Source organism: Onychomys torridus, chromosome 22 (genome assembly GCF_903995425.1).
Source record: "Onychomys torridus chromosome 22, mOncTor1.1, whole genome shotgun sequence".
Lineage (NCBI taxonomy): Eukaryota > Metazoa > Chordata > Mammalia > Rodentia > Cricetidae > Onychomys > Onychomys torridus.
In genome coordinates this window covers 9422890-9437909 of record NC_050464.1, presented here as the reverse complement: position 1 = coordinate 9437909, position 15020 = coordinate 9422890, and the positions used below count along the sequence as shown (strand labels likewise).

Sequence of the window (15020 nt, the reverse complement as noted above, 5' to 3'; positions counted from 1 at the left end):
CTCCATGCAACTCTAGAGTCCAACCAGAGACCATATTTCCTATGAGGAGCACTCAGTGGGAGACAGGACTAGCTCCCGAGAGGCAGTGGACAACCTACCATGAGAAAGTTCCCCGTATGGAATTCAGAACCATGATGGAGAGAAGATGAAGTGGTCCAGAGTGTGGCTCCTGCTCTCTGCTCTGCTCTTTATCCCCTAATGGCTGTAAGGGACAGAGAGGGCAGCCCACTGCCCTTCTGGTTACCACATCTTTGGTTTGTATATTGTACCTGTGATGGACAGAGCACCCAGGAAGTGCTCTGGTGGGAGGGAGGAAGAGGAACAGCCTTGTATTCAGAACTTGTGGTCAGAGTTTGTCTTGGCACTACATACAGCTGTGTTCCCAGTCACCAGAACCCCCATGCACATGGACGGGCAGCTGCGTCTCTAGATAGTTGTCTGGAAGCAGGCATCCTGATAGAATCACCTGAACTCACATGGCAAGGGAGCTGCCATGGTGTTCTGTGTCTCCACTGGAAGCATAGCATTCCTGCCCCAGTCAGGGCTGTCTTGCTACCTGTGGCTCCCACACGCACAGAGCCTCAGAGATCCCTGCCATGCCCCAGGTGCTTCTGGGACCTCCAGTTGGTGTCCATGTCTCACTGTTTCTTCACCCAGTGGGTGGTCTCACAGCCCATGCCACATGGGTATCTAGATAGTGTTTGTCTCCCAACACTCGCGAACTGTATCTCAGCAGAGTCCATGTTCTTTGTGACTCCATGTAGTCTGTTCTATGCATTTATGAGAAGGTTCCTCTGGGAGGGCTTCCCTGGCATCAAAGGACTAAGAATTGCATGGGGCACAGAAGCCTGGAATGGGTCTCCACCTGTGGCCTCCCAAACTTGGGTGGTGTCCAGGGAATGTTTCCCATGCTGTCTATCACAGAATTATGTCCTGTGTGAGCCCTGGAGACATGGGTTGGTGGGTCTCCACCAGCGTATGAGAGGCCACTCCAGTTATTCTCCTGTTTCTTTCCTCAGCCCCAGCGATGGCCCCACAGAACGTCCAGGTGACCCCACTCACAGCCAGCCAGCTGGAGGTCACATGGGACCCACCACCCCCAGAGAGCCAGAATGGGAACATCCAGGGCTACAAGGCAAGATCTCATGCATGACTGGGCTCTTTCTTCCAGCTCACTGTGTGCCCAGGGCCCTGAAGGCTTTGGCTGCACACTGGACTGCCATGTCCCCGGCAGCAGATGCACAGCTTCCAAGTTGGCCCCGTGTGCCTGGAGCAGGCATGGGAGCACCGCCTAGGATAAAAACCATGTGGGAGCGGCTTTCCATGTGGCTGCTGTGTGCCCACCACAAAGCACACTTGGCTCCTCCAAAGGTGCCCAGGACCACCAAGGAACCTGACCTCTTCCTGTGCTCATACCACAGCCTCCCAGGGCATTTGCTGATTGTAACCATAGTGGGGTGTCCTCACAAGAGTGGGTTCCAAGTCCCAACACTGTCCACTGCACATTGAGGGAATCTCTCATTTCTGTGTGGAGTAGAGCCAGAAAACGTGTGTGTGTGTGTGTGTGTGTGTGTGTGTGTGTGTGTGTGTCTGTCTGTCTGTCTGTCTGTGTCTGTCTGTGTGTCTATGTGTGTGCATGTTCATATGCATGTGTCTGTTGTGTATGTGTATCTGTCTGTGTTTGTGTGTCTGTGTCTATGCATGTTCATGTGCGTGTATCTTTCTGTGTCAGTGTGTGTATGTGTCTGTGTGTGTGCATTTCATGTGTGTGAGCGTGTTTCTTTGTGTGTGCATGTGTCCAGAGGGTCACTTTGACTGTGCTGTTCTTTAGGCCTCAAGCACTGTCAACATTTTTTTTTAATGGGAGAAAGACAGGGTTTCTCCTTGGCCAGGAACTCACCTGTTAGATTAGGCAGGCTGGCTGACAAGCCTCAGGGATCCCCCTGCTTCTGTCTCCTCAGCAGCAGAGTTACAAGCAGGTGCTGCTGTGCCTGGCTCTTTTATTTATTTTTTTTAACATGGGTTCCAGATAGCACTCAGGTCCTCAGACCTGCACAGCTGGGCCATGTCCTGAGCTCCAGCAGTCCCCACACAGTGTGACCTCTGCAAACCTCACTTTGAGACAGGCTCACTACAAGAGCCAGTGAGGACGCATGAGCCCAAAGCTCTAACAGTGAAAGGAAAGGTAGACTGCTCACCTTGCCAGCCAGCATCTGGGAATAACGCCTGTGGGCAGCTTCTCCCCTGCTGTCCTCCCCCTCCCTGCACTCTCCCCTGCTAAGGGCACCCTGGAGCTCTAAACATCACCACCACCACCCCCAGGAGACATCCCATCTAGAGTCTCCCTTCTTCCAGAAGTAATTCTCTTGTCTGGCCTCCATGAGCCCCACTTGCTCAGTTATCAGAATCTCAGAGCCATCCTGCCCTGATGAATATTGGCCCAATTAAATGTCCATTTTAAAATGATTTTTGGTAGGTGTGTTATAAAAATGAATACCTCCCTGCCGGCCAGGCTCTTACGAAGATGAATGAGGTCACAGAAAGTCCCCTGAGCTCCGAGGCAAGGCACTATTTATGCACATCCAAAAATATGTTTTCTCATTTCCCTAATGATAAAGACATTGAACTTGGATATTGATCACAAGTTAGCATGGCCTGTCTGAGCAGAGGCTTTCCTGCAGTCGGCTCTGCCATCAGGCGTACAGCTGGGGGTTGTGGGTGGAAATCAGCAGGCTCACGTGTCAGACTGGCTCCACCACAGGTATGACCTGTGAGGCTAGGTGTCCTGGCTGCCTCCTGCAGCGTCTGCCCTGCTCTCACAGAGGGCACACTGCTCTTGTGGCCTGGCACAGGCCCATGTACATAGAGCCAAGGGGCATCTTCCAGCCAGTGTTGTCTTTGGGAGCCCAGCTGGCACAGGCTGGGGGCAGTGGTTGCCAGACAGCTGTTTAGGGAAGTGGATCTGCTAATCAGTCAAACCTTTGTGCTTGGACCTCAGATCTATCTATAAATGTAGCAAAGCTAGATGAGAAGAATGGTACCTAAGGAAGGCAAGGTGCCCCTCCCCAGTCCCAGTTTAGTATGCACATGTGTTGGAGATGAGGGCACACCCACCAAGCTATTGTTTCTTAGGTTCCCTCCTCTACCTTTTTAAAAATTTATTCTTAAATTGTGTCTGGGTATATACTCATTAGTGCAGGTGCCCATGAAGGCCAGAAGAGGGCATCAGAACTTCAGGAGCAGCTATGGGTGCTGGGACCTGACCTCAGATCTTCTAGAAGGGCAGAACATACCCTTAATTGTTAAGCCATCTCTCCGCTATCTACAGTCTTGATGGCCTGTAATCTAGGCTGAGCCCCAGGGATCTGCCTGTCTCCAGAGCTGGGATTAGAAGCATGCATCCCCATGCATGGCTTTTTTTTTTTTATTTTTTTTTTTTTTTTTAGCATGGGTGCTGGGGATTGAACTCATGGCCTCATGCTTGTGCAGCAAACAGATTGATTGATCCATCATCCCCCGTCTCCTTTCTGTAATTTTTGGTGTTTTTCATTCCCAACATGTTTTTGCTACATTGGTGGAACACTTAGGTGTTGGCTTTGAACAAAATGTGAAGGTGTGGAATGAGACTTTGGGGCTAGGCCTACCTGTGCATCAGAGTAGGGGGCAGATACTGGTGTGCCCCCCCCAGAAGACATCATAGTTTATAGGCTTTACATAACAAGTGTTTAAACCATGAACCTGTAGCAGGCAGTCCCCATCCTAACCACAACAGAGGCCTGTTATACAATATTGGCCTGTCTTCAGATCCCACCCTGAGCAGTTTAAGGAGATGATGCTCCAAGTCTAGATAACAGGGAAGAGTCCTGTTCTGAGCACTCTAGGCCTCCATCACCATACTAGCCTGACCCCCAGGATCACTGTTTTCACACTAAGGCCTGGTATAATCTAACAGTGCCCTGTGCCCTGCCCAACAGATTTACTACTGGGAGGCGGACAGCCGCAATGAGACTGAGAAAATGAAGGTCCTCTTCCTCCCAGAGCCTGTGGTAAAAATCAAGAATCTCACCAGCCACACCAAATACCTGGTCAGCATCTCTGCCTTCAATGCTGCAGGTGACGGGCCCAAGAGTGACCCACGTCAGGGACGCACACATCAAGCCGGTAGGTCACCCTGTCTGCCCTGTCATAGCAAAATAGGGATGCAGCTCAAGAGCCAGGGGTATAGCTCATTTGGTGGAGTGCTCATATGAAGCCGTGGGTTCCATCCCAGCACCTCAGAATCTAAATTGGCGTTGTGGCGCATGTTTGGACTCCAAGCCCCTGGGAGATGGAGGCAGTTCAGTCCTCCTTAGTGACATATTGAGTTCCAAGCCATCCTGAGATACATGAGACATTGTCCCATAGATAGATAGATAGATAGATAGATAGATAGATAGATAGATAGACAGACAGACAGATGAGAGAGAGACAGACAGACAAATAAATGAAGAAAGAAAGAGGGAAGGAGTATACACTTGGAATTTGGAGAGGAAGTACAAGGCTGACTCATTGGTCCCTCATGCCTCTGCTAAGGTAGTTTGGCCAGGTTGGAGCTGTGTGTTTTCTCGGAAGCCTTCAAAGTCACCGGAAGGAGGAAGGGCCTTGTCTGTGGCTGGGCTCCCTTCCTGACCCTCAGAGCTGCTTTCTCTCAGAGCTGCCCCATGTGCATCTTGGTCTCCAGGAACTGAGTTCCTTGTGCATGGAGGCCAGGGCCCAAATCTAGGTTCAAGTTACGCCCCCCCCCCCCACTGCCCCTAGTCAAGGTCCCTAGACCATGCCTGGAACAGCTCAGCAGCTGTCACTCAAGCACCCGCCTCCCCCGACAGGTTTTACTTACTTTTCCTGCTATGATAAAATACCCCAACCAAAGCAGCCAAAGGGCCGAGGGAGGGTATGTCCCGAGGGGACACATGGTGACAGCAGAATGAAATTGAGTCCCTGGTCATTTTGCACAGGCAGTTGCGAAGCAGAAAGTGAACAGGAAGTAGGGCCAGTCTACAAAGCCTCAAGGCCGGCCCCCAGTGACCTGCTTCCTCCACTGAAGCTCCGCCTCTTTAAGGTCTACAACCTCCCCAAACAGTGCCATCTGCTGGGATGAGAGTCCAAGCACATGAGCCTGGGGGGGTGGGGGCATTTCCCTTCTAAACCACAACATGGGCTGTGGTGACAGAGCTGCCCAGTTAAGGGGCACACACAGAGCACAGGCCTATCTCTATCTGCAGCAGGCCACCCCTCCCCTCCACTCATCTCAATTCCTAGTAGCCTGAAGAGCAGTAGTACTGCCAGAAAATGGCAGTCTGGCCCAAGGCCCTGGACTGCCAGAGGCCCTGTGTTAAGAGCCAGGAGGTCAGCAGGACGGTAGTGGTGCACACCATTAGTCCTAGCACTCAGGAGGCAGAGTCAGGTGGATCTCTGTGAGTTCAAAGCCAACCTGGTCTATAGATCGACTTCCAAGACAGTGTGAGAAATCCTGTCTCAAAAAGAAAGAAAGAAAAATTTTCCAGAAAGTCTAAGGCAGGATAGTGAGGCCTTGGAGCCTATTGAATAAACTCACAAGGCCTAGCACTCCACAACGTTCCATGGTCTCAGGCGACAGACACCCACCTACATGGCTGACCCTTCCTTGGTCAGGGCTCTTGGTGTTACCTGCTGCTGGTGACTATGAATGAGCAGGGAGCCATGACTGTTTCCCTGCTGCTGCGTCCAGCACCAAAGGATCAGCTCTTCTGTTTTACAGTTAGGGGACTGGAGCTGTGGCACATGAGTAGATTTGTAAGGCAAAGAGCAATGGCTGGGCCGTTTTTTAGGCACCAGGGCCTAGTAGATCATGGGATTTGAGGTATAGCAAGAGGAGGTTGGACATGGCTGCAGTTAGGCACCCAGAGGAGACCAGAAGCCTCCTGGGATGTCAGGTGAGGATGGCCCCTACCAGTATTGTCCTGCACGGCCCAGGTAAGTGAACAGGCCCCACATGGCCGCACCCCAGGGCAGCTATGCCTGCCAGCAGCCTTAATGGATTGGTTGGTCCGGCTTCCTCCTGTCTGAGCCAAACAGCTCTCTGTGAACACAGGGTGTCAATGGAATTTCAAGAGCAAGGATCAGGGTGGCGGCCACCAGCACCACCCACCACTAGCCACCAACATCATGACCCACCACCACCTACAACCATAACTGCCACCACACACTACCAGCCACCACCACCCACCACCACTAGCCACCAACGTCATGACCCACCACTACCACCCACCCACAACCACCACCACCTACAACCATGACTGCCACCACCCACCACCACTACCCAAAAGGTGAAATGAGGGAGAGGAGAGGAAAGGAGAGGAAAGGTGAAGTACGGAAGGGAGAAAAGAGGAAGGGAAAGCAAAGTGAAGTGGGGGAAGAGAAGAAGGAGACAAGAAAGGTGAGTTGGGGGAGGGGAGGCTTGGGGAGAAAAAGGAGAAGAGCCACAAAGGGGAGCACAGAGTTGTGGAGAGGAAGGAGGGGGTGTGGGAAAAGAAAAGGAGGGAGAAAGAGTTTCCTCTTTCCCGAAGGGCAGGACCCAGCATCTTCCCACATCCTCCGGAGTTGCCCGCATTTTATCTTCTGCGGCTCTGTCAGTCATTCTGGCCTTTGTCCTTTCACCTTGCTGCTCCTTTGTGGATCAGCTGCATCGCCCTCCGTGATCTTCTGGGAGGGCCCGCACTTCTTGTTGATACCAGTAAGCTGATGGTTTTTTAGCAGCGCTCATATCCTGTAAGGAAAAGTCATGGAACACGACAGAATCCACTAACAAGAGTTTTATTAAGACAAGGAGAAAGGGACAGATGTGACCAGGCCTGCGGAAGGACACGTGTGGGAGAAGGGGACGGGGACATACGGTCTGCCTTTTTAAGGGCCAACCCACACATGTGCACACAGGCCCGAGTGGCTACTCTATACATGCTCATAGATCATGTGGTCACGCAGCACATGAGATTATATGACCACGCAGCACATGGGTTACATAGGACGTATGACCCTGAAATGACTAGGTAGAAATGACTAAGTGTCCCGCCGGGGCATGCACGACCATGGGGGCATGGCTGGAATTCCTATCACCAGCTGGAAGCAGTTCAATGTGCCTCCTGTTCCTCTTGCACCATTTACACTTCCGCAACATTCGACAATACCTAGTAGCACCACCTGTCCTGTAGGGAGACATGGCCGTGTGTAAGTGGTCCGTAAAGCCTTCACTCTGCACCCCTGTGCTCTGTTTTCCCAGCTCCCGGGCCCCCAAGCTTCTTAGCCTTCTCAGAAATAACCTCCACCACACTCAACGTGTCCTGGGGGGAGCCATCGGCAGCCAACGGCATCCTACAGGGCTATCGAGTGGTGTATGAGCCCTTAGCACCCGTGCAAGGTAAGGCCTGGGGGGGCTGTAGTGGGCTGTACTCCAGGGTACACAGAGAGGGGCTGGGGAGGCGACATAGCTGCTAGAGCATGAGGGCCTGAATGGACCCTCAGAAGCCACGTAAAAACTCGATGTGTGTCGATATACTCAACCCTGGTGCTGACTTTGAGACCTTGAGGCTGAAGGGCATGCCTTTAATCTGGGTCACACCTTCTGTTGGAAGTATGTCACTTGGTTGGGGGGTGGGGGCGTGTTGGGCTTTGAGATCTTTTTCTCAAGCTTCACTCAGTGTGAGTCAGCCAACTTCCTGTTGCCTGCAAGATGTAGGATACTCAGCTATTTCTCCAGTACCATGCCTGCCTGCATGCCGCCATGCTCTTTTAAAGGAAACATTTAATTGTGGCGGCTTGCTTACAATTCAAAGATTCAATCCATCATGGTGGGGAGCATGATGGCAGGTAGGCAGAGGTGATGTTGGAGCTGAGACTGCTACATCTTGCAGGCAACAGGAAATCAACTGACACACTGGGTATCCTGGGAATATGAAACCTCAAAGCCCTCCCCCACAGTGACACACTTCCTCCAGAAGGTGTGGCCCAGGTTAAAGGTGTGCCCTCCAGCCTCAAGGTCTGGATTAAAAGCAGTTTGTCATCCAGCCTCCTCCAACAAGGCCACACCTCCTAAGAGTGCCACTCCCTATGGGCTTGGGGGGTGCCAGGGGCAAATACATTCAAACTACCACACCAAGGGTTTCTGTGGTCATGGTGTCTCTTCACAGCAATAAATTCTAACCAAGACAACAGGTTAAAAAGCAGGCCATTGCTCTCCCAAGAAAGTGTTGGCAGATAAATGATTGATGGGTCACGGGATGGAACACAGATGGCTTTGGGAAAGCAGATCCGGGACCCCGCAGTAACTGGAGGAAGGCAGCAGCAGAGATTCTCTCTGGAGGGCTTGGAGGAGGTAATGTGCTGGGACAGGAGGAAGTGGCAGGTTAAGGATGTGGCTTCAAAGGACCAGAAGAGCTAGTCGCACGCAGGGACCTGACTGTCAGCCCTGCCTCTGGGTGTTCTGTCTATGGCTGTCTTTTTTTCTTTCTTTCTTTCTTTCTTTCTTTCTTTCTTTCTTTCTTTCTTTCTTTTTTTTTCCATTTCTTTACACACCAACCACAGATACCCCTCTCATCCCTCCTCCCGCTACCCCTGCCTTCCCCACCCACTGATCCACCCCCATCCCCTCCTCCAAAAGAGTAAGTCCTCTCATGGGGAGTCAGCAAAGTCTGGTACATTCAGTTGAAGCAGGACCAAGCCCCTCCCCGCTGCATTAAGGATTCCGACCATAGGTAATGGGCTCCAGAAAGCCAGCATATGCACCAGGGATAGATCCTGACCCCACTGCCTGGGGCCCCTCAAACAGACCAAACTACACAACTTGGTGTTCCTGGGTCCACTGAGGGCTTTGTCGCCTTTCTTTCTCACCCCACTGTATGTCCCGAGACAGGTCCAGCCACCTCTGCATGATGACCCATGTCTGGATGTTCCCTCTCCTGGTCATATGCACAGAGAGATGGTAAAAACTAGAGATTCTTTAGTGTCTAGGAGGAAACACTACATCAGCAGCTGGCCAGATAATAATAATGGCTCTCCATTTAAAGCCATGGTCAGTTTCCTTTTGAAATAAGTGATCACGTGGAGCAGGAAGTTGATTTGAAAGAGAACATTCAAACACTTGATTTTATTGCATCGAATCTTTGATGCCTTTGACAAGAAGATTTGCCGTTATTTTATGACACTCTAAGAAAGACAGAATGCTCACCATAAAATATAGCCTCAGGCTTTCACACCATCAATTCCTAGCCACATCCCAAATCAGAGCCGGGGGAAGTGAGAAAAAGAAAAGCCGGGGTGTCTAGGCTTCCTGCACAGCTGTAGGGGTGATCTGTCAATGGAGTTCTAAGAATCCAAGGTGGCACTGGGGGATGGGAGGTCAGTGACTACTGGGGTCCGGCTGGGTGGCATTCTTGCCACAGTGGGCAGCCCATCCAGGAACAGGGGGCTTGGACAGGACTACCTTCACGATCTCAGGACAGTTCCAAAAGACATGCCCACTGTTCTTGCATGATCAGCGGAGAGGTGATTAGAAACTCCAAAGCCTTCCTATCTGTTCAGTAGGGGGTCCTTCCCCCACCCCGAGTCCCCCCACCTCTCTCTCACACACACACACACACACACACACACACTCACGTCACAAGCATCTATTCAAGGACGGCAAACAACTGGAGCCATTCAAATGAGAAGTGACTGTCAGAACCACAGCTCTAATTGACCCGTGTGCCCTTCGTAATCAGAGCTAGCTTGAGTGTCTCCTTCATCCTCAAACAAGCACCTGACTCTGCCATGTCCGGTGCCCCATGTCCCGTGTTAATGGCTGCCCACATCTCCTGTGGCACACACCCTGGGAGCCCAGGACCGCTGCTCTTAGCAGACTCTAGTACCTGCCCTCCCAGACTTGTCATTCCTCAGTGGGATCCATGCCACACACAGGGAACCTGCTGTCTTTTATGGTCCCCCTATCTGTACTTCCCCCAGACAGTTCTGGCTTTCTGCAAAGATCCCAAGGCCTCTCCTCCCAGCCAGCTAGCCCCCTGTGTCTGGATTCCCTGTGTTGCCAGGACTGGGGGTACTTGTTCATCTTTCATGACAGTGTATTTTGTCATATTCGTTTTCTTGAGACATGATCCCATCTGGCCTTATCTCAGTGACGGGCAGTGTTTACTGCGCACTTACTGCAGTGGTCCTCAAGCTGTGGGGTGAGACCCCTATGGGGGTTGAACAACCCTTCCACAGGGGTAGCCTAAAACCGGAAAACACAGATATTTGTGTCACGATTTCTAACAGTAGTAAAACTACAGTTATGACGTAGCAATGAAAATAATTTGATGGTTGGCGGGTCACCATAACATCAGGACCTGTATTAAAGGGTCACAGCATTAGGAAGGTTGAGAACCACTGACTTATGGTGTAAATGCACAGTGCTGCTTGTTAGGTTTCAAGCCCGAGACAAACAGCTGAGGTGCCTATTTAACATATCAAAGCAAATGCTGGCTGTTACAGGGTCCTCCTTGGCTGGCATGCCCCACCCCTATCCTAAACATCTCCAGCCCAGGTACTGAGCTAGCCTCCCCTTCCGTATACAATCCAACCACTTTGGTTACTTGGTTGACCCTTTACCTTCCTGGCCCCTCAGTCTGGCTCCCCCCTCTCCCCTCTTCTCACATGGCTCAGGGTCATGTCCACTCCGGACTCTTCCAGATGTCCCTGCCTCTGGCTATGACCTCTCTTTCATCTACAGTAAACTTTCTCCCCCACCGTCCTAAGAGCAGTCATGCCCTTCCTCTGTTTCTTTTTTCATCCACTACTCACCCGCCGTCCATCATCCCCGCGTCCGTGTCCCCATGCTGAACTGTAGTCTCAGTGTACATTTTGAAAAGAAACTGAGTTTAGGAGGCTGGGGAGGTGACTCAGTCAGTAAAGTACTTGCCTTGCAAGCATGAGGATCTGAGTTCGATCCCTAGCACCTACATAAAGAGAAGGGTATGGTGGCACATATTTATTATCCCAGCACTGGGGAGGAAGAGACAGGGGGATCCCTGGGACTCACTGGCCAACCAGCCTGGCCTGCTGAGAGCCTCAGTACCTGTAGGAGGTACTGCACCAAAACTCACGATGAGCAGCACCAGAGGAAGGGTACTCAACATCGACTTGCGACTCCCACACACACATGCACACACATACACATGCACACACATGATCACCTCTCCTTACCACACATGTGCCCGCACACAGAGGAACTGAGTTTAGAGCTTGTCTTTTTAAAATTACATTTGAAGTTTTTATTGTGTGTATGTATGTGCTCACACACATGTGCACACTCATGAGGTTCAGCATGCATGTGAAAATCAGAAAACAACTTGCAGTGGTCAATTCTCTTCTTCCACCATGTGAGTCCCAGGGATCAAACTCAGGTCACCAGGCTTGGCAGCAAGTGACTTTATATATGGGGCACCTATGGACCCCAGGAGCCCCCATTCATTGACTCCACCCCTGGACTGCTAGGCTGATAAGGAGGGGTGTGACTTGAACCCAGGCAGTTCGGTGCAAGTGTGGAGCTCTGAAGCCTATGATAGAAGGGGACTGAGGAGTTTGTGTTCCCAAAGCCCATGCAAAGGTGAGCACTGGAGATGGAGTGACGGCGATCCATTAGTTCATATTGCAGACAGACCCCCAGCCGGGTGGGTGGGTGCCTGTCACTGCCCGAGTGACAGCCCATTTAACCACTTCAGTTGCACCCATTTTCACCTCTTATTGTAAGTGAAAAGATGTTCTGTTGCTGGCATCGCCTCTCTGTGTGTTGGGAGGTCTGGCTCCCTCATCACAAACATTCCTGCTGGCAGCGGCGGCCGGCAGTGTGTGTGTGCTGTGGTGAGAACTGAGGGGGGGGGGGGGGCTTTGTGGCCCCTTATTGGCTCTGTAAGTCAAAGACAGCCAGGCTTCAACCCAATCCAAGAGCAAGTCATCCAGACACCCAGATCCTTGATTTTGCTTTTGTTCTGAGACAGGATTTACTGTGCAGCCCAGGCTAGACTCAAACTTACCCTAGGCTGGCCTCAGACTCACTTGGTAGCCCTGTTTTGGACCCTTCAGTGACCTGGCACATCTCCACCTCCTCCTGCATGCCTGCCATGGTTAATCCCAGGCTCAGCTTCCCAGCTTGTTGATGGCCAGAAGCACACAGCCCAGCGAGTGACACTACAGAGTGGCCTGTGGGCAGCAGCAATTGAGCCACAGGACCCATGAATGGCTCTGCAAGAGTAAGGTGACCATGGATGAGGCCTCACCACTCATGCCACCTGAACCAGTGCCCCTAGGCAGCTTACTCTGGTTGTGGCTGCATGACTCACATGGCAAGCAGAAGCTCCGCCATCATGAGGCAAGCAGAGACCACACTGGAGCCCTGCCTACACACACACACACACACACACACACACACACACACACACACACGTGCACACACACGTGCACACACACATGCACTCACATGCTGCACACTCACACACACATGCACATATCTGAACAGGCCTGCAGGGTGACCCAGCACCTCCCTTGCCTTACTTAATTAACAAGCGGTGAGGGCGACAGGACCCTGCCTCAGCCATCCCTGCTGTGTGGTGCAGACTCAGACCTGAGCCAGCATCCCCAAGCCAGCCCAGCAGAGGCTGGCTAGAAGGAACAAGCACCAGGCCAGATGGTAATTGTTTGGTTTTGGGGAAACAGTCTTACTGTAGAGTCCAGGTTGTCCTAGAATTCAGGGTGTGGCCCAGACTAGCTTGGATGTTTCAGGGATTCCCTGTGCTTCAGGTACCAGCAGGGTTGTTTTAGCCACTGGGCTATGGAATAGATTACAGAGAGGTGCAGGAGGAAAAGGTCCTGGGGGCATCACAGAAACTCCAGGGACTCAGTGTCTTTCCCAACAGCAATAACCTAGTCAGGACCCCTGCTGCTCGCTGAGCTGCCAGTTTATCTCACTGACTCCCATGGAGACTGTCAACCTCAGAATCATCACCCCACTGAGAGCAGCCTTACCTCACTGGGGATAACAGGTACACTAGCACACCACTTGCCACATGACTGGGAAATTACTCCACTGGGAAGAGCACCTCACTAGAGCACTACATCAGTGGGAGCACAACACCACTTGAAATATTACCAAACTTGAGCACTGCTGGGAGGACCAGAGACATCGGTACATTGGGAGCAATCACCTGCTGGGGGCATTGCACCAGCAAAGTACATACCACTAGGAGCACCAGCCATCAGAGTCTCATACTACTGGGAGCACCATGCTACCCAAACAGCACACTGCAAGTCCACAGAACTGCAACACCTAGGACTCAGCACCATGCCCCACAGGCCACGCCCCCTGGAACACTAAGCCATTTGAGCACTGAGCCATGTTTGGGGGAATCTGATTTTATGGCAGAGATATTTTTATGTTTCTTAAATATGTTTTAAAGTGTAGTAGTTTTATGAGATTGTACCTCCAAGGCTTTGTAGTGCACGGCATGGTTTTAAAATTGACTAAACAAATAAAATTCTGACACACTTGAGATGGAGGGAAGGCCAGGATGGCTCTTCCTCTGGGCGGGATCCAATGTACAAGGTCCCTAAATGGGTGTGCATCTGCTCCAGAGAGAACTAAGGAGCCACTGTAGAACAACCTTACAACCGAGAGGACCCAGCCAGTTTGCAGTGACAGCCACCCTGTGCCACCCAGCATCTTTCTTGAGTAGCATGTGTCATGGTAGGGTCCAGGTCCCTGGGCAGAAATGACCACATTTTTCTACAGAAAACCCCACAGTGAGGGGGGTAAAACAGAAGTTGTCTCAACCACCCGGAGATAATTCGGAAGGCTATAATTCAGCTGACACGAACTTGTATTAAAAGCATAACATGAGTGTAATGAACCAGCTAAGAGGCATTTTGGAGACCTGGGGATTACAGATCCATGCTCTGATGGCTCGGAACAATGGATCCGTTTTGAATCGGACGGTACTTCGGTTCCTCTAAAACACACCCATGTGGTATTAAAGAGACACACTTTGCTACAGTTCCTTCAGACCAAGGGCAGACGGGGGCGTCAGTGCTTGGCGGGAGACACCATCCCGCAAGTCCGCCTCTTCATAGTGCTCCAGGAGCACGCACCTGCTGACCTGGAAGACCTGGAAGAACTACTTCCTCCTGTCCTACAGGATGTGCCCGGCAGAGTGAGTGAGAAGAGCTCAGAGAAGTCCCTCAGCCAAGAGCTTACCTAACTTAAAAAATAAAGACTGCATCGTTTTCAAACCCATGGAAGCAAAGAACTCATTTGCCCTCCCAGGAAATGTGTGTTATATAATTTTCAGTACTTTTCCTTTCCACCAAATGTTAAATATCACAGTCTAATTGTCCATTATTCTTTGATTCATTTTCTGTAGTACCATTAACCTGAAATCAACTGCAATTCAAAAATATGAAATTGGGGAACTAAACCATTTGTAAGTTTTAAAGTGTACACAATCCCAAGTACTTCAACTAAATCTCCCCCCATCCTCCTGCATCTTGGCCAAGGTGTGAATTGCCTCTTTGTTCAGAGTATCAGTTCGGTATGTGCTACCCTCCTGTTAGCTACTCAGTGGCTGTCTCAATCACCAGATCAATTGTTGTTTAGCATATTCATGCTTAATGTGTTACCATCCCATTAGCTATCTCAGTTAAAAGATAATGTCCCAGACTATCTATGCTGTATACACTACCCTCCCATGAGTCACTCAATAGCTACTCAGACTGAATTTTGTTCAGTGTACCCATGCATTGTATCTTTGCTGTCCCATTAGTCACTCTGGCTCTCTTAGAGATCAGATGGACTATCACTGTGATTACACAATACTCATATTTATCTCAACCTTATTTTATTTAATAAAGCCTTAATAGTTGAAGCAAGGTAATAGACAAAGGGTGCCAGCAATGTAACATGAAGAACAGGTTAACTCTGGTTCTAT

General features: G+C 50.9%; 1 protein-coding gene across 1 annotated transcript in view; it reads left to right on the top strand.

Moving 5' to 3' along the window:
* Positions 1–15020, top strand: part of Sdk1 (sidekick cell adhesion molecule 1) — a 960116-nt gene that overhangs the window by 905078 nt on the left and 40018 nt on the right. The window contains exons 36-38 of the mRNA XM_036172523.1: positions 1020–1135; positions 3975–4161; positions 7295–7432. Of these exons, the coding sequence (XP_036028416.1) occupies positions 1020–1135; positions 3975–4161; positions 7295–7432 (441 nt within the window). The remainder of the gene's footprint in view (positions 1–1019; positions 1136–3974; positions 4162–7294; positions 7433–15020) is intronic.